The 17952-nt window shown below is 50.1% G+C and overlaps 5 protein-coding genes across 5 annotated transcripts; 4 read left to right on the top strand and 1 right to left on the bottom strand.

Annotated features, from left to right (window-relative positions):
• On the top strand, positions 1-2406 carry FIESC28_07973 (uncharacterized protein; the record flags this gene model as incomplete). The annotated part of the gene is made up of 5 exons (XM_031162113.1): positions 1-91; positions 156-525; positions 1311-1427; positions 1508-2177; positions 2233-2406. The coding sequence occupies 5 exons, from the start codon at positions 1-3 to the stop codon at positions 2404-2406; spliced, it is 1422 nt and encodes a 473-aa protein (XP_031013857.1).
• Positions 2407-2815: 409 nt separating this feature from the next.
• On the bottom strand, positions 2816-5563 carry FIESC28_07974 (uncharacterized protein; the record flags this gene model as incomplete). Its single annotated transcript, XM_031162114.1, has 2 exons — positions 2816-3162; positions 3214-5563. The coding sequence occupies 2 exons, from the start codon at positions 5561-5563 to the stop codon at positions 2816-2818; spliced, it is 2697 nt and encodes an 898-aa protein (XP_031013858.1).
• A 469-nt stretch (positions 5564-6032) lies between these two features.
• FIESC28_07975 (uncharacterized protein) lies at positions 6033-6895 on the top strand (the record flags this gene model as incomplete). The annotated part of the gene is made up of 4 exons (XM_031162115.1): positions 6033-6038; positions 6103-6378; positions 6435-6692; positions 6746-6895. The coding sequence occupies 4 exons, from the start codon at positions 6033-6035 to the stop codon at positions 6893-6895; spliced, it is 690 nt and encodes a 229-aa protein (XP_031013859.1).
• Positions 6896-8411: 1516 nt separating this feature from the next.
• On the top strand, positions 8412-10828 carry FIESC28_07976 (uncharacterized protein; the record flags this gene model as incomplete). Its single annotated transcript, XM_031162116.1, has 5 exons — positions 8412-8495; positions 8708-8776; positions 8829-8900; positions 8956-10257; positions 10310-10828. 5 exons carry the CDS (start codon positions 8412-8414, stop codon positions 10826-10828), a joined length of 2046 nt encoding a protein of 681 aa, XP_031013860.1.
• Positions 10829-13291: 2463 nt separating this feature from the next.
• FIESC28_07977 (uncharacterized protein) lies at positions 13292-17114 on the top strand (the record flags this gene model as incomplete). The annotated part of the gene is made up of 4 exons (XM_031162117.1): positions 13292-13365; positions 13423-13610; positions 13704-17015; positions 17068-17114. The coding sequence occupies 4 exons, from the start codon at positions 13292-13294 to the stop codon at positions 17112-17114; spliced, it is 3621 nt and encodes a 1206-aa protein (XP_031013861.1).
• Positions 17115-17952: the final 838 nt, after the last annotated feature.

The following is a 17952-nucleotide window of genomic DNA, read 5'->3' on the forward strand; positions in this document are numbered from 1 at the left end:
ATGGTTACCCTTACTGAGGTCGAGGACGAGCACTTCCAGCACGCTCAGGCTGGCCCCGATGTTGAGGACGACGAGGATTACTCGGATACTGGTAAAATCCAACCCCGCGCCTTGGATCGCATCTGCGATATCGTGCATACTAACTAGATCCGCAGACTCCGAAATTTCTAACGACTCCGACTACGACCCTTCAGATGAGACTCTCGCTGAGCGATTATATGCCCTGCGCGATATCGTACCCCCCACTACCCGCTCTTGGATCTCCGGCAAGGCCAGCTCCGTTGGTAACGCCGCCTGGAGCGTTCTCTCTTTCAGCGGCAAGGGTGCTTGGGTGATCACCACCTCCGCCCTCTTCTTCGGTGTTCCTTTCGCCCTGTCCTTCGCCGAGGACCAGCAACTCACTGCCATGGAGCAAGAGTACAACATGCGACAAAGCGGCAGCGAGCTTCTGACTGCTGGCTCCGAGCAGAGCACCGCCGACCAAGTTGGCGCCGCTCTCGAGAGCAAGCCCGCCCAAGCTTCTCTGTAAGCGAAACAGCTTTGTGTCACAAACTCGACAAAAACCTCGACCTTACGTTTCTGGGTGAGGAAATTCTAGACGGCGCGCCATTTTATTGCCGGGCACGCAGTCATTATTGGGCCGCAAAAACAAAAAAGTACGGCTCCCCAAGTGTACAATATATATTCACGGCGCAAAAGGCCGACGGAAGCCCATGATGGATGCAATTGGGCTGGACTGGGAGGAACGAGAAGCGGAACGCATCCATGGCGCATGGTTACCGGTGTAAAGTATCGGGTGGGGTTGGTAATGACTGCGATCTCATCTCCAGGAAAGGCGATTTCTCATGCATTTTGTCACATTAGAGATGTATAATTGATGACTTATGTGTGAGCTTTAATCTAAGCTACGAACTGTTCCTTGTTCCCATTGAGTGGTTTCTTCTGTTGGCTAGTGTATCTGTACAACTGTATTTTACTTCTGTCAAAATCATGTCTAAATAGATTCCAATGCGCTCATGGTCTTGCTTACTTCGACGCAATGTAGAATTATCACCCAAGCATGTACAATGGCGATAAAGATTACAAGTGCAGGGTAAGGAATTATGCGCCCCTCCCAATACACACATACCTAATCAGGACTCTAACCTTATTTCCTGTCAAGTGTACTTGAAGACTACGCAACCTTAGGACAAGGATAACATACAATCATGGACTATATTAAACTACCTAAAATAGAGGTTGTTAACTCTTCTCATCCTATGTTTCGACGCTAAGATGGGTTTACAGCTCCATGCCCATTTGACTGGCAGCATTTCGCGTCAAGCCCTCCACGAGATATGGCTTCGGAAGAAGGAGGCAGGGGATGTAGAGCTCGAGGATCCCTTGGTTGTAATGCCAGAAGGGAAACATGACTACAACCTCAAGACGTAGGAACTCTTGCCTTTCTGCTGTTGCTTACACTGGAAGTTTACTTTGTGATAGAAACCACTAACATCCTCGCTCATAGCTTCTTCCCACTCTTCAGCAGCTACATATACAATCTTGTTACCGATGAAGAATCTGTTCGCTATACTACAAAGTCTGTCCTAACAGACTTCATCAACGATGGCATATGCTACCTCGAACTTCGGACGACACCCCGCGGCACCCCTCACCTCTCTGCAGAACAGTATATCGCAACTCTTGTCGACACAATCTCACAATTCGAGTCAGAGAACCCTCAACTACACACACGTCTGGTTCTATCTATTGATCGAAGACATACACCCGAGCAGGCCAACTCCACGCTCGAACTTGCTCTGAAATACCGCAGTCAAGGAGTCGTCGGCCTGGACCTCTGTGGTGACCCAACAGCCCGACCCAACGGTGAAATCAGTATCTTTACACCAGTGTTCAAAGAAGCAAAGCAGAAAGGGCTGAGTATCACTGTGCACTTTGCCGAAGCTGAAGCCAGCGGATCAAAGGAAGAGTTGGACACGCTACTGTCTTGGGAGCCAGGCCGTCTGGGCCATGTTATTTGGGAGGATGACGAAATCAAGACAGAGATCGCGAAGAGAGGTTTGTGCTTGGAGCTATGCCTGAGCTGTAATGTCAAGGCCGATATGGTGCTCGGCGGGTTCGAGGGTCATCACTTCGGACATTGGAGAGGAGTTGAGGGACCAAAGATTTCGCTCAGTGTGAGTTCTCAGAGAGATACAACTGATACATCGATGGAACTGACAGTTGTGACAGACTGATGATGTTGGTGTGTTTGGAAGTCCATTGTCCAATGAGTATAGACTCGTTGCGCAACACTTCGGACTTGACCGTCAAGCTATATGTGACTTGGCCAGACAACCTATCGAAGGCATCTTTGGAGGTGAGGAGGAGAGAGAAAGGCTGCGGCGCCTCATGTGGACACAGTGAAGTCAGAAGATAACGTGAGAAGATGGAAATTGACTAGTTAAGTTCGTGGAGAAGAGGCTGGATAGCTCATGAATACTATTTCGTGGTATCAATGTCGTCTTGGAATATATAGGATATTGTACAGATTTTTGCTCTATTGCATTTTTTGTTTTTGTTTTTCGTGATAGCAGAATGGACGAAGCATCAATGGTCAATTCTTACTGCTGAGCGCTAACAAGGTGTGAGGAGAGAAGTTGATATCAAACCAAAATCAGGAGCATCTCGTTTTCTTCCGTCAGGCATAACACATGGAATCGATCCTCCCCAATCAAACGCCGTACTTTTTGTGATTCTTTCATCTTGATCTCATTCACCAACCCCACCCGTGTATATCCGCCTCGTGTTCATCTGGACATCCATATCTTCGTCATCAGTGCATACCGGGCGGCGGGGTCTCGAGATCCACAGCCTCAACCTTGCCACGCTGGTCATCACTCTGGCGGACGAGGTTAAGGAAGTAACGAGAAGCACGCTCACTCTCGCCCTTGACCTTGATAGTCTCTTCACGCTTAGCGCTCAGATCCTTGAGACTCTGGTCGAGGCCGACTCGGAGGTTATCGGCAGGGATACGAAGGACCTTGCGAACAGATGAGGAGATACGGGCGGAGTTGGAGTGAACATAATCCATCTCAGCGAGCTGTTCAGAGATCTTGGTAGCAAGGCGGGGAGGAAGAGAGTTGGGAATTTGCTGAAGAACATAGGCGGAGGCGGCAATAGCTGTACACAATTAGTAAAAGCGGACTCAAATCAGGTAGTTAATTCACTTACCAGCCACGAGAATACCAGGGATAATAAGCGAGCGTAGGTTCTCGTTGCCTAGAATCTTCGTTGCTGTGATGGCCTGGTCCATCCATGTGCTCATTCCGATCATCCGGGGCACCACGGCGCCAGCAACCGTCAAAGCCATACCGGTACCAGCGTACTTCTCCTGTCGCTGCAGGAGCGTTGTCCAGTCGACAAAGTCAGCTATCTCGGTGGGAATATCAACCTGGCGAGCAAGGGCGTCTCGCTTGCGGCGGAACATGACATCTGGTCGGAACTGGAGGTTCTGGAACTCGTCACCCACGTGCAGAAGACCCAGCTGTTTAATAGCATTGACACCATAGACAGTCTTGCCGCGAGCATACTCCTCACAGTTCGCCACTGAATCCGCAATACGAGAGAGCATGGCTTCCTTGAGGTCCTCGGCATATTGGAAGGCACTCCAGATACCTGGGTAGGGCACATCGTAATGGCTGCTTCCAGAACGGAGAATGGCCGAGTTGAGAGTGTTGCGAGTGTAATCGTAAACTTCTTTGCATGTCTCCTCGACATTGGCGTCCACTTTCTCGCTAACCTCAGAGCGTGCTTTTCGACTAGACTCCAGCTGAGGTTCAAGCTCCTTAAGCTCACTGGTAACTCGCTCCAATTCTGCTTGGGCGACTTCCTGGTTGACAGTCGCAAGAGTGTTGACATCATTCAGGATGTTAAGGAGATAGGTTCGAGCTGGTGCAAGCTTCGATCGTGCGCGCTTCTCGAGCACAAATCTTCGCAAGGATTGTTCAAGAGCCTCAAAATCTCGTACTTTGTCAGCATCCTTACCCTTGCCCTTGTCGTCGCCATCCCCAGGGTCACCAGCGCCTCCACTTGAGCTTCCACTGCCGCCACCGCTGGGGCCTCCTGGGGGAGATGGGCCGACAGGGATGGCATTGCTTGAAACGAAATGGACGAGCTCCGACGATTCCTTGTGTGTTCGGGGGCTAAGGCCAGCAACTTGGTCCAGAACCATCTTCTCACATCGTTTCTTGTCTCGAATGACGTCGAATCCATTGACAACAATGAAGATGTAAGCCTTCTCAGCAGCCGCGGCCCAAATAAACTCCTTTGCAGACTGTGTGAAGTGGTTGGCAGCCGACACCACGAAAACTACGACATCAATCTCCTCCTGGCGGGCAAAGATAGCTGTTGTCTTGGTTGTATCGGAGTTTAAACCAGGAGCGTCGATCAAAGCAATATCCACCACACCGTTGTTCAACAGAGATTCGTCGATAGTTCGGCTGTCCTTGACATAGATCTTGCACTGGGTGTATGTCTCGTTGTCAATAACGATATCTTCCAGTTGCTTCAGCGAGAACACATCGTAAGTCGATTCATCATTTCGATCGTAGGGAACGTCCTTGTGCACAGCATGCACCTCCTCCACACCCGAGTTCTCTCTTGCATCAAGTACCTCACAGAAGATAGCGGTGCAAGGCTGCTGGTCCTCGGGAAGAACCTTTCGACGCAGGAGCGCATTGCAGAAAGTTGACTTGCCAGCGTTGAGATCACCCGTGATAAGAACCTTACTGGCGGTATCCTCGATTCGTTCGCGGAGGGCAATAAGATGCTTGATACTGGTGCTGATCTTTCCATCGAGTAGTGACGCAATTGAACTCTTCTCAAGCGAGTGAACAAGCTCAGCCTGGCTCAGAGCACCAAGCTTGAGATCCAGCTTTAATACAGAGAATTCTTGAGCAATCTGGGGTGAAACAAGTCGTGGCTCGGGTGTTGGTTTAGTCTCGGCGGCTCGACTCGACTCGGCAGAACTATCTTCGACGGTGGTCATGGAACGTCGCAATGCTGGGTGATGATGTGAGGATGGTACTCCGTCCATGCCCGTTTGCGAGTGGGCGAGAGCAGGTCGTGTAAATTCGGGGGAGTCGCGGCGTGCTCGCTGAACCGAGGGGTAATGTGCGGGCCAGGATGCATTCATCTCTTGGAGATTTTCGAGTAGTTCGAGCACTTTGTTGATGGATCGTCCGAGAGTTGCACGATGAGCATTATACCACATCTGGTGAACAGCACCCGACGCAGGGCGGTCGTGGTGCATCGCCATGTCCCATGCAGCAGCTGAAGCCATAGAACGCTGATCATCGGCGCCAACTATACTTCCACCATAACCGGAGTCGGCTTCGAGCATGCTCTGAAGGCGAGCAGCATGTTCGGATTGCACACCATTGCCAACAGTCATATATTGCATACGGGAAGAGTCGGCGGGCGAGGAACCGTTCGGCGCGTTAGCATGATCACCATCTGAATCGTTCTCTTGTTGCATGCGGGCTTTGCCCTTGCCCTTTCCGTTGAAGTAGTCTTGACTCATGTTGAAACGTCGAGCTTCAGTTCGAGCGGCATATTTCGCACGAACAGAAGAGGGAGAAAATATCTTTGAATCAGTAATGTTAATGTAACGATGGCGGTCGGGTGTCGAGAGAGGCGAACAACTCAGTCAACGATGGCTCCACTTCTGCATGATTTTTGCTACGTACCGATGTCCGATTTGATTGGCGACGGTGCGCGGACCACGCGGGCTCTTATCTTATCCTGGGCCGGGGGTTCCAAGGCTGGCCGAGACCAGACCGATTACGTAGAGAGACCTAGTTTCCGACGACGACACAGCCAGGTCAACCCATATCACGCATCTGGGCTTGGGCATTTCCCTGCTGCCTCACGAATACTGTAGCCTATTGTTCTGCTATATCAAGACAACCTCCCTCTCCATTGCGGATACCTCGACGTTCTCCTTCGACTACCCCATCTTTCACCGATCCACGACAACTGCCCCGCCCACCATGAATGTAAGAGCAGCGGTGTCGCGCAACGCATAGCGCGCTCATGATGGCTAATTCGCTCAATGCATAGATCCTGGAATGGGCATTCGGAAAGCGCATTACGCCTGCGGAGCGTCTGCGCAAGAACCAGCGCATGCTCGATAAGGCCATCCGAGAACTTGATCAGACACGAGTTAAGCTGGAGAAGCAAGAAAAGACCCTTATCCAACAAATCAAAACAAGCGCCAAGAATGGACAAATGGGAGCTTGCAAGATCCAAGCCAAGGACTTGGTTCGTACGAGGCGATACGTCGAGAAATTTTACAGCATGCGCAGTCAACTACAAAAGATTTCGCTGCGTCTCCAGGTAAATAATTGCGTTCGGATGACCGACAGACCGGAAACTGATTGGCAACGCTATAGACATACAGGACGAACGAAGACATGATGCAGGCTATGAAGGGTGCCACCAGGGCTTTGGGAAGCATGAATAAGCAAATGAACCTGCCCCAGCTGCAACGAATCGCAATGGAGTTTGAGCGCGAGAACGACATCATGGATCAACGATCTGAGATAATGGACGATGTATTTGACGACGCCATGGATGTGGGGGTTGAAGAAGAAGGTGATGAGGTGGTAGAACAAGTCTTGGAAGAGATCGGTGTGGATTTCAATCAAGCAGTAAGTCAAACCTTCTCTCAAATTTCAACATTTGTTACTGACTCCGTTATCAGCTTGGAGAAACCCCCACTGCATTGGGAACCGCAGCAGTACCCGAGGGCAAGATTGCTCAAGCAGTAGGAGGCGGTGGTGGTGGTGGCGGCGGCGGCGGTGACCCCGTTGATGATGACCTTCAAGCTAGACTGGATAGTCTGCGGAAGTAGATGGACAACGGAGCGTTTGGGAAGTCTTTGGCGTTTTGTTTTGAACATATTATTCTAACCGGCTAGGTGAAATGCTCTCGTCTATTTAGACCAGTTGAACTATGCAATAAGGCAACAGCAAATTTGCTAGACGACCAATCTATGGTTGTAGGAAGAAATTGGCGACTTTACGGCGCTATATCTGTTCGGGTGCATTGGTGTCTGGAGAACTGTATTATAATACTTCAATTTTTCAGCCTTTTCCGTGCTTTATAGAAGTGTCATTCGCTGATTGCGGATTCTGCAAAAGAATGTTGGTTGGTAGAATGTTTCATGGTACATCTCGTAGGATTGCCATGGCCATATCGGATTGTGTGGTAGCGTCTGTGTCTTGTTTGTATTCATGTTGATCAATGCGGAATGTTTCCAGCATGAGATTGCATAGGACCGAGCACTTGTTCTACAACAAAGGCATCACTTTTATGCATCGATTGGGTCTGATTCATTAGCGTACGATACTTGCAACCGTTTGAGCCATGAAGTTCGACGGCAACCTCGGAGTTACACGTGTACAGCCGGTTACGGCTCTAGAGGCTGGCCTCAAGAGCCTGGATCCTGCAGATGGATGGATAAATTAACTCCAGTTCGTTGGATACATCTGACAAGTGAATCCATTGCAAAATACTCTGTGTTAGTGCGGATACCAGTCTCTGTCATTACCTGTTCCCGGATGTCTCGGGGTCAAGTCGGTTTAGCTACGTTCTGTATCACAAAGAGAATGTATTGTACCCCGTTAATTCTCAATGTAACCCGAGAGAAAGGGTTCAATCGATGTGCTTTTTCTGGAGCTAATTTATCCTGAAGATCAAGTGCTTTGTTACCCGATAATCATGGGTCAAGATCCAGCCCGTTGTCTGCACAGCGCTAAGCTGCGCACTCGTGAGCCAGTAAACGTCACTAAAGCGTGGATACGTCAGTGGCCAACAGCCAGTGAGGGTCTTGGGTCAACTAAGCGCAGGTCCCCCGCCCCCACTGGCCCTGGCTTTTGATCAGGGTAGCTCGCCAATCCGTTCCATGTCTTGAGCCTTGAGGTCGGTTTGCTTCACTTCAGCTAGCCCCAGGTTACTTGCCCAACTAATTCAACGTCTCAACCAACTCTCTTCATCAACTACGACACGACTCTGCACCTACCCGCATTGTATTAAACCATAACTTAACCTGGTTCTGCCCTGCTTTCAGGATTTCTGCAGGGTATCCTTTTCTTTCCTCTCACTATTCCACAGCCCATCTTGCTCCTGTTGGAGTACATTACCCTTTCCTGCTTCATCGTCAGGTACGTTCATCTGTTGATTTGTTATTGTGTTTGACAACGTTGAGTCGCTTGTGTGTTTGTGTTTGTTCGTTTCTTATTTGTTCTCGCCTTTTACTTCAGCCTTCGCCCGTTGCGCTTGTGGTTTACGGCGTTTGTATGTCACTGTGCCCGCCAATGCAGCCATTCCCCCCTCGTGGCGCCTACGTCACGCTCCTCTGACCTGCGATGCGCTCTGAAGCATTGCGCTTCTACAATGCTCACAGGAGCTTGATTGCTGTGCGATATTCACCTACAAATCCGCTGTCGTACGTCAGTTGATGTGCCCAGATAGGCCGTCTTACAACCACTGCACCTAAGTGAAGACAGTTAGACATATGCTTATCGGTGATTTGTGCGCTTGGCTACCTACATCATCGATCCGTCCATGCTACAATCGCATATGCTTATCAACCTCTTTTTCTTTTCATCTACTTATGCTTGGCGACATAAAGTAAAGCCTACGATCTAACTCTTACATCTAGGCCAACTTTGCGCCGACGAATCATAAACGCCAAGCTGGTTTCGACCAGCACCCCGCCCCCTACGTTTACGTTTCCCACAACGATACACTTTATAACTGTTACCGTAACGGCTCACGGGTAGCCACCCTACAAAACTCCCGACCCCGAAGGACGATATAACCGGATCCTACATCAAACAGCATCCCTCGTGCTGGTAATTCTATCGATCTGCGCCAAGCCACCTAGCTTTACTTTGATCCTATCACAAGCTGGCGAGCAACAAGCGTCGCAGTCTCTCCTCGACTGGAGGAAGTCTGCTGAATAGAATGTTTGGCGGCAGTTCCAACAACTCAGCGGGCAACAAATCCGAGAGCGATTCAAAATCCGATAAATCTCCTTCTCCTGAGCCTGCGTCCGGCCCCAGTGCCCCAGCTCCCATCAAGACAACTGACCAGGCTGCTAGTGGTGAAAAACGTAGCGGAAATGGCAGCCCTCCCACTCGCCAGGACATCGGCGGTCCGACCGACAAGAAACGCAGAAGTAGTAGCGTCAGTAGCCGGGCCAGTAGCCTTTTGGCATCTGCAAAGAACTCGCTCAACTTCTCATCTCAGAGCAGTCGCAGTGGGGGCTCCGAAGTGAGCTCGCAGACACCTCTCCAGAAGCTCGGCAAACAGGATCCTGCTCTCGCCGTCCCTCAGGGCCAACATAACAACTCTGCTGGAGACTCCGTGCCTGGACCCAAATCTACGTTCCGTGTTGGTGTTTGGGAAGATAGGAACAAGAAATGCCGCCGGACTATGGAAGACACGCATGCTTTTCTGTACAACTTTGTGCAAACCCCAGCTTTAAACGATGTGCCAGCAAAGGATAAACCTGAAGGAGCTGACCAAGAGTTGGTTGTTTCTGATATGGTTGAGTCGGACAATGGCTACTTTGCTATCTTCGATGGACATGCTGGTACATTCGCCGCCGACTGGTGTGGCAAAAAGCTACATATAATTCTGGAGGAGATCATACGCAAGAACCCCAATGCTTTGATTCCCGAGGTTTTAGATCAAGCCTTCACGGCCGCTGACGCGCAGTTGGAAAAACTTCCGCTTAAGAATAGTGGCTGCACCGCTGCGGTTGCAGTCCTGCGTTGGGAAGATCGAGCTTCGAACGATCGATCCGCCATTAAATCGGCCAAACCAGAAGAGCCTATCGAGATGGACAAAGCCCCTGATGGGGCGCCGAGTGACGAGGCAACCAAAGTTACAAATTCAAAGGGGAAGGGCAGCGGACGCCAGCGAGTACTTTACACTGCAAACGTTGGCGATGCGCGCATCGTCCTCTGTCGGGGCGGAAAGGCCCTGCGACTCTCTTATGACCACAAGGGCAGCGACGAAGTCGAAGGCAAACGAATTGCCGCTGCTGGAGGTCTGATTCTCAACAACCGTGTCAATGGCGTTTTGGCCGTGACCCGCGCCCTTGGCGACGCTTATATGAAGAAGCTTGTTACAGGCCATCCGTATACCACTGAGACAGTCATTCAGGCTGACAGTGACGAATTTATCATCATTGCGTGTGACGGAGTAAGTCGTCCCTCTACCGCAACTATATGGAGTCATTAGCTAACTATACCAGATCTGGGACGTATGTAGCGACCAGGAAGCCGTTGACCTTGTACGCAACGTAGAGGACCCTGTCTCAGCCTCGAAGCAGCTTGTAGACTATGCGTTGAACCGCTTCAGTACTGATAATCTGTCTTGCATGGTCGTTCGGCTGGACCAGAACAAGGAGGCTGCGGTGGACGTGGAAGGCGCAGCATCCCAAGTCAGTGAGGCGGACAAGATTGTCAGCGAGACTAGACAGAAAATCGCAGAGGGTACAGCATCCGCCGTCGGTGTATCTGCGACCAGCAACGCGCCCCAATCTGAACCTCCTGTAGCAGTTCAGGAAGGCGACTTTGTGCCCACTTCTCTGGATGACGTAGTAACTGAGGAACCCCCTCATGTTGCAGACCCCAAGTCGAACGACGTGCCTATATTGAACAAAGCGGCCGTCGAGGAAGCTCGGAAGGACAAACCTGCTGAAGGGAAACATGCTGAAGAGAAGCCTGTGGAAGAGAAGCCCGTTGAAAACAAGCCTCCTGGGCAGGAATAATACATGCTCAACATCAAACACAGGGCATTATATACATAAGTCAAGCTAGTTATTCGGCCTCAAAACCTGACAAAGATTGAGAACGGAAGATGGATGCAGTGGGTTGCTGTATGTCTTTCGACATAACGCTGGTCCTGCTCTATCCTTGGGTGCCTGTTCACAAAGTGTGTTGACATATTCTGCAAACAAAGGTGCTCTTATGGGTTTCGCGGTTCACGCAAAGCTGAAAAGGGTATGAGGAGTGTTGCTGTCTTTTATCTGTTAGTTGAACAGTGTCTTACACACGATGAAAGGGGGTACGACACTGTCGTTACAGTGCATTGTTGCATCAATAACGAATATTTCTATTACTTGAAGATGCTGGCGGTGTTGTTAGCTACGCTATACTATATGATCGTGTCAAGCTGGTGAAGTTTCCGAGGATATTTACCGCGTATAGGTTAGGGATATGCAGACAATATACGGATACGGAGTACAAGATTCGTGCTGGGATCTGAATCGATTGGCCACTGACATGTTGTTCCTCGTAGCTTCGACATGGCCTTCCATTCTTCTAGCTAAGGTTGAAGTAGAGATTAAGACTGAATCGCTAGTCTGGCTTCAAGCCCCATAGCGTTGATTGCAAATTACAGCATTGCCCACCATACTGCAGTACAATTTGTAAACTGTTGAGCTGTAATTGAGAGCGTCTCAGCAATTTCCTCCAATTTACGAGTGTCGTACAATCGAGATGAGTTGGAGAATGAAGCTCATTGCATGCTTATTTTCTTCACTTAAAGTCATGTTTTCTGCTAACCCCTAGTCGACCTTCGCTAACTGTATTGACGTCGTCTCCTATGACGGACTCAAACACTACCGAGTCGGCAACGCAGGAACAAGACCTAATGAATGAATCAACGCCAGAAGCTGTTTAGATTGCGTTGGTCCGCAGTGGAGAAGCTGGGGCGGGAGGGGGGGCTTTGGGCGGTGCTCGGTTGCTCAAGTGGCTTGACGGTGGCTTTGATCTGCTGGTATTGGAACTTTAAAAGTCAAAACTTAGATTAGATAGATAGACAGACATGGAGGTATCGATCGATGTGAGGTGGGAAGAGAATATAAAACGCCTTGAACCTTATGAGTTGGTAATAGTAGAGGCTTTGCCTTGCCTTGCTGCAGTTTGCTGCAGCTGAAAAGCACAAGAGAGTACATAGTTTGTTTGTGTCACAACAGGGGTCTTTACTAGATCTCATCTCGTCTAAGTAATATCTGCATGTCGTTTCGATTCATTTCTCTTTTCGTCTGCATATACTTGCCTTCGCTAACTGTACATGCCAACCTCGTGAAGATCGTGTAATAGACAATAGACAACTCAATCGTCGTACTGTAACTGGGCGGCCTCGCCTGTGCTTGTGTGCTGGTTCTAGATGGATGGATGTATGTCTTGGTATAGGCTGGCGCTGGCCTATCCCGAAAGAGAACAAGACGCTACTCATGCTGCATTCCAGTGCAGAACTCCTCTTTTGGTTGGCATGGAATTTACACTCTGATGGACCATGATTGTCGAGTAATAGACATTTGTGTCATATCAGTGACGATTTATGAACGTAGCCTGGCCCAGAACTTGCCTTCTGTCGTTGTGATTCTCTCTCCTGTTCTTGTTCGAGTCTCTGAGTCTATTGAAAGTGTCTCGACCCAATTCGAACAGGCTAATATAAGCAGTTGTTGGCCTTTCCCGATCTGATTTGTTACCGTCAGGTTTCATCGTTTGATTCAGTAACTATTGATCGGCATAAACGGTGTCGACAACGACTCCATTCTTCAAACAAACATTGTTCCTGAGGATTAATGCTCTTTCTCTCAGTTTGATACATCACGGCTTCACTACAGCGTACCTCTTCATTATACGGCAGACGAATTGGCGCATCCAAAGAAACAAATCAGCCCTGGAAATCAAACCAATTCTATCATAAATTCATTCATGGATGGTTACGGTATTAGATCCATGTAGGTTGGCAGCTGCCCCTGAAATCTGGTGCTGCCGCCCCTTGACCCGCACCTGCTGGAAATCCACATCCACCCACCAAAGGCAAGGCCAAGGCCATCCCACTGGCTCACGCTTCGTTTCCTGACTGAAAGAGCAAGACCCCGAATTATACTGGACGGGTCTAGCTCTATACTACCACTCTACTCGACTGATTTGGTAGATTCCCCCGTCTTTCGGGAGAGCTTCATTTCTCTTTCTTTCCCTTTTGGCTTCGTCTTCGTCTTCGTCCACGATCTCGGTCTTGTTATCGACTCTTGATCTTGTTGAACGATCTGCAGCTCATTTTGTTCTGCTCTGCTAATCTTTTCCTTTCTCTCCTTTCTCATTAATTAATATTTTCTCTGTTACTTTTCATATGCCTGTGGTGGAAACCTAGGCTTTCAGCTCCCGCTTTCTTTTTTCACTTTGTTACTCTTTGACCCTCTGCCAACAGTGACACCATGTCGTTGAATGGCTTGGACGACCCAAAGGTCCAGGAAGCCTACGAGGCCGCTGTCGGTGAACCTGGAGGATGGTATGTTGGAAGACTTCTGCTTTTGTGTTGGTAAGAATTGGTTAGCTAAGTTTTCAGGTTCCTCCTCAAGTACGCGAGTCGCGATGAAGTCGAACTGCTGGGCCGTGGCTCAGGCGGCGTGCCTGAAGTGCGAAACAATGTCGCCGAATACGAAGAAACCAGCCCTCTATATGGTTTCTTGAGATACCGAAGGAGAAACGTCTTGATCAAGTACTTGCCAGAGGATTGCTCTCGTCTTATTCAAGGTCCGTACAGGCGCCCCTCCCCTGCATATGTCCTTCTTTGTCCCTGGCATGATGGTTCGTGAGTTGGTAAACTGACTTTTTGTCGCAATGTAGCCCGAGTAGCTGTTCATTTCAACGCCGTTTGCGATCGATTCTCCCCATACGATACCTTATTTCAAATCACCGACGCCAAGGAGCTCAAAGATACCAGACTGTCGGCGGCCTGCTCCTTGCATGCCGCTTCGGGTTCCAGTTCATCGTCTACGAGCTCTCTGCGCCGAAGACGATTAATGGAGATTGCGGAAGAAGAAGAGGACGAGCAGCAGCAGCGCGCTACAAAACGCCAATCAGTTGCTGAGGACGACGAAGACGGCGATGTTCGGCCCAAAACAGCCAAGACAAGCCACGATCCGGCTTTGCATGTAGAGCCAGTAACCCTGAACTCAGAGCTCGCGGAATCCCCGGAGGAGAGTAAATTTACCGACGCATCAACCTCAGAGGTTCCCAACTTTGTTGGCGCTGATGATAGACCCGTCTCACCCTCTGAGTCTGAAGCAGTTCCGCGACTGTCATCGCAATCAGGGCGACCCGACTTGTATCCTTATTCATCGTATAATTACGGCAAACCAAAGGTAAAGCTTGGTCCCCGTCCGTCGCTTGAGACAAACGGCCGACCTCGCACTGCTGGCTCTTATCGTCCCGTTTCCCAGATGCCCTCTGGCTTTAAGTTGTTTGGTAAAGGTTCCAAAAAGGAGAAGAGTAAGGACGACAGTACTACTACCGAGGATACTCCTGCCGAGGACAAGGATACACCGCCTGCGCAAGGCGAACTGCAGATCGTTCATACAGAGCTCACTCGTCCTGCGACCAGCTCTGGAGTTTCGATTCCTGGTTCTCCTGGCTTGCCTCCGCCTGCACCCGCCAAACCGACCATTTCACCGGAGAAGGCGAGATTAATGAAAGCCATGAAGCTTCGAGAGAAAAAGAAGAAGGATCTGGCGGTCGAAGCAGGGGCCCCGTCACCGCCTCTTGAATCTCCTGGACCCAGTGAGGGTGGATCATCTACAGATCGCGCTGAGGACAACCAAAATCAACCCGAGACCGAACCAAATCAGCCATTGATCTCGAATGCCGACTCAGGTATCGGTCTTGACACATCTTCCGCCTCTATGAATACCGATCACGCTTCCGATCTTGCTCAGACCGATTCTCACCCTGACAGTCCCGTCATTGCATCTTCTGAACCCGAGATCTCATCGACAAAAGCCTCTTCTCTTTCTGAATCGACGGACGAGACTCTGCATCCCAAGAATGAGGATGCGCACGATCAGCGTCTAGACGAAAAAGCCGATACTGACGAAATCTCGGCCAATACCGCAAACGACGAGACTGCTACTGATATAGACGCTGCGCCAGTCAAGGATTCTCTGCCATCTGAGAATGAGGAACAGCTCGACAACGCACCTGCTCAGCCCGTGCCCGAAGCCGATACCACCATTCCAGTGAAGCAAGCAGACACACCCGCAAACGACACCGAACCCACAACGGACTCTATCTCAAACAAAGTCGAGACAACCGAAGTAACGACCAACACCGAGAAAGAAGAACCTCTATCCCCTACAACTGCTGCCTTGAAGATCCCTAAATCTAAATTCTCGACACAGGATTTGCGGTCGGCAGCGAACGAAGCCCCTGCCGCAGTCCCCAGCTCTCCTCAACAGGAAATCCGCGAGACCAGCCCAATCATTGTCACCGAAGAAGCTACCGAGAAGGAGAAGGAAGGCGAGGAAGAAGAAGCCGACGTATCTGAAACGAAACAACAAAAGCGCAAGGCCAACATCGAGCCAATCAAGACAGATCTTGCGGAAGATAAAGACACTCTATCTGATGACGAGGATCTGATGGAAGAACTACACAGCGCGACCCTTCACGAGGCGAAGCCTATGACTGTTGCTAAGAGCCCAGTCACTCCGGTGTTCCCCAGCCCAACCAAGAGTGAACGATCCCCTGTCGCCAGAACTGTTTCGAACCCTGTTCACGGCAAGCTTCTTGCGCCTGGTGATGTAACTACGAGTTCGGCACGATCTGTTAGCTCAGGGGGAGCTGCTTACTTGCACAAGATCGCCCAACAGCCCGGTGGTCCTACCCTTTCTCGCAAGGGCACTGTGGGATCGAGTATTTCTCAGCGTATCAAAGCACTTGAAAAGCTCTCGGCCAGTACGGGCGAGACACTTAGTCCTGCACCCACTGCTTCTGCTCGGGAGAGACCTTCTTCAGCGTTTTTCTCTGTGCGAAAAAGCCGCGAGCCGTCCCGATCCCCTTCTGTGGTAGACAGGGCCAGCTCTTTCAATCGTTCCAACCTTCGAACGCCTCCTTCTCGATCTGGTTCGCGAGATGAGTCCCCCGAAAGGACAGGAAGAAAGGGTCGAGGACGCTCAACATCAGTGGCTAGTCGCCTATCTGTATTCGAAGCGAACCCCGCAGAGAACGATGGATCTCCTGGTTCGGAATCGATCTCGGTCACTGCTAGAATAGTCCGTGACCCAAGCCAAAACCCATCACATTCGTTTGAACCCCCGAAGGATCCATCTGAGTTTAACCCAGTGGAACTCCAGGAATCCCCTCTCTTGGTAGACCACCAAAAGGCGTCATCGGGTTGGAACCCTGGCACTCTCGAGCCGCCAAAAGAGTCCTTGATTGAGCGACGGATGTCTAAGGACGACGGAGACAAAGAGGACCAGTCTCGACGGTCTTCGCTCAGCGTAGTCCGAGACTTCATTAACGATCGCCGCAAGTCCCTCACATCACCTTCAGCCGATGTCCTTCCTAAGGGCTCGCAATCTCCAACTCGCCCACCGTCAACACATCAGGGCAAGCGACTGTCAATTAGCAGTCGCCGATCATCCATTAGTCGCGATAGAGAGAATGTTCTTTCGCCTTCCGCTACCACTGAGAGTTCTGTATCCGGCGACGAGAACAAGTCCAATGGTGAGAAGATGAAGTCCCGGGCAGGCCGCTTCATGCGCCGCCTCTCGTCTCTTTCCAGCTCCCGTGGCAAGACTACGCCCCCAACCGTCCTTTCACCGACCGTGCAGGAGGAGCAGGTTCGCCCAGCGACCACTGGACCCCCATCTATCGTCTCATTTATGGGTGATGTCAATGTGCAGTTCCCAGACAACCTACTCTGGAAGCGCCGCAACATGTGCCTAGACTCCCAAGGCTTCCTCATTCTGAGCGCGCTCCCATCGCAGAGCAGTCGTACTGCCCAGGGTACCAAGCGATATCACCTGAGCGACTTCCGAGCACCATACATCCCTGATGTTGAGGTTCAGGAGCTACCCAACAGTGTGGTTCTGGATCTCGTTGACGGTAGCAGTGTACAGCTCGCATGCATGGACCGTGCCGGGCAGGTAGACATTCTCAGCAGTAAGTTTCCCTGATGCGCACATACTATTCAACATACTGACAAACAACACAGCCCTGCAAGAAGCCCATGCCAAGCATGCGACACCATTCGCGCTGTAAGCGTTGATGCAATTCCTACCATGTCTGGGCCGAGCCCGATACACCGAGCAAATCCAATGCTCTTCTACTCGTCGATTACCACTACATATATACATGGCAGTGTTCACTTGCCCTTGCCATAAACCCACCCCACGCCTTGCTATACGTTAACGGCCTTACGATATTCTACTTATCAACATCTTGGTTTCAGAGTGTATACTGCTGGCTTAGGTGTCTAATACACACCGTTGGATGCTTCGGTCCTTGGACCACTTCGTCGCCCATGAGCGGCTTTACATATTCCCCTACACACCACCCACAAGACTTCATATAATTTTCTACTTGTCTGCTCTTCACATGTTAAACTATGTACGCATGATACCACAGCCCTTTCCTCTCACCCGCGTAGCCCCGACGGCTCTCTTCTTCTTTCTTCTTTTGTACCTTTCTCTTTTTACTTTCTACACACAAGCATTGTTTGTTTGTTCTTCCTTATACTATCTATAGCATGCCTCGTTCGTTGCTTGACCCACACCAACCTGTTGATTCTCATCAGAGGTGCATACTAGTGCTAATGGGAGGAACCAGTTGGATAGGCAGTGTATGATATTCTACTATTTATTAGGGATGGCGGCGAAAAGGAAGCTGGTTGAAACGGACCAGATCGAGGTAGAAAGAAAAACTATTGATCCCACATTCAATATTTAATGCTCTGTGACATGTACTGCGTGATGATTCACTTCACTGTATTCCACTTCAATCATTGCAGTCGGCAAATGTTATAGAATGTTTTTGACAAGAGTCCAATCAGTGTTTTCATATTTTTATATAGCACTTTTCTGTTCTTTCATACCATCAT

Source organism: Fusarium coffeatum, assembly GCF_003316985.1.
Source record: "Fusarium coffeatum strain FIESC_28 chromosome Unknown BRIP53273_contig_179, whole genome shotgun sequence".
Taxonomy (NCBI): domain Eukaryota; kingdom Fungi; phylum Ascomycota; class Sordariomycetes; order Hypocreales; family Nectriaceae; genus Fusarium; species Fusarium coffeatum.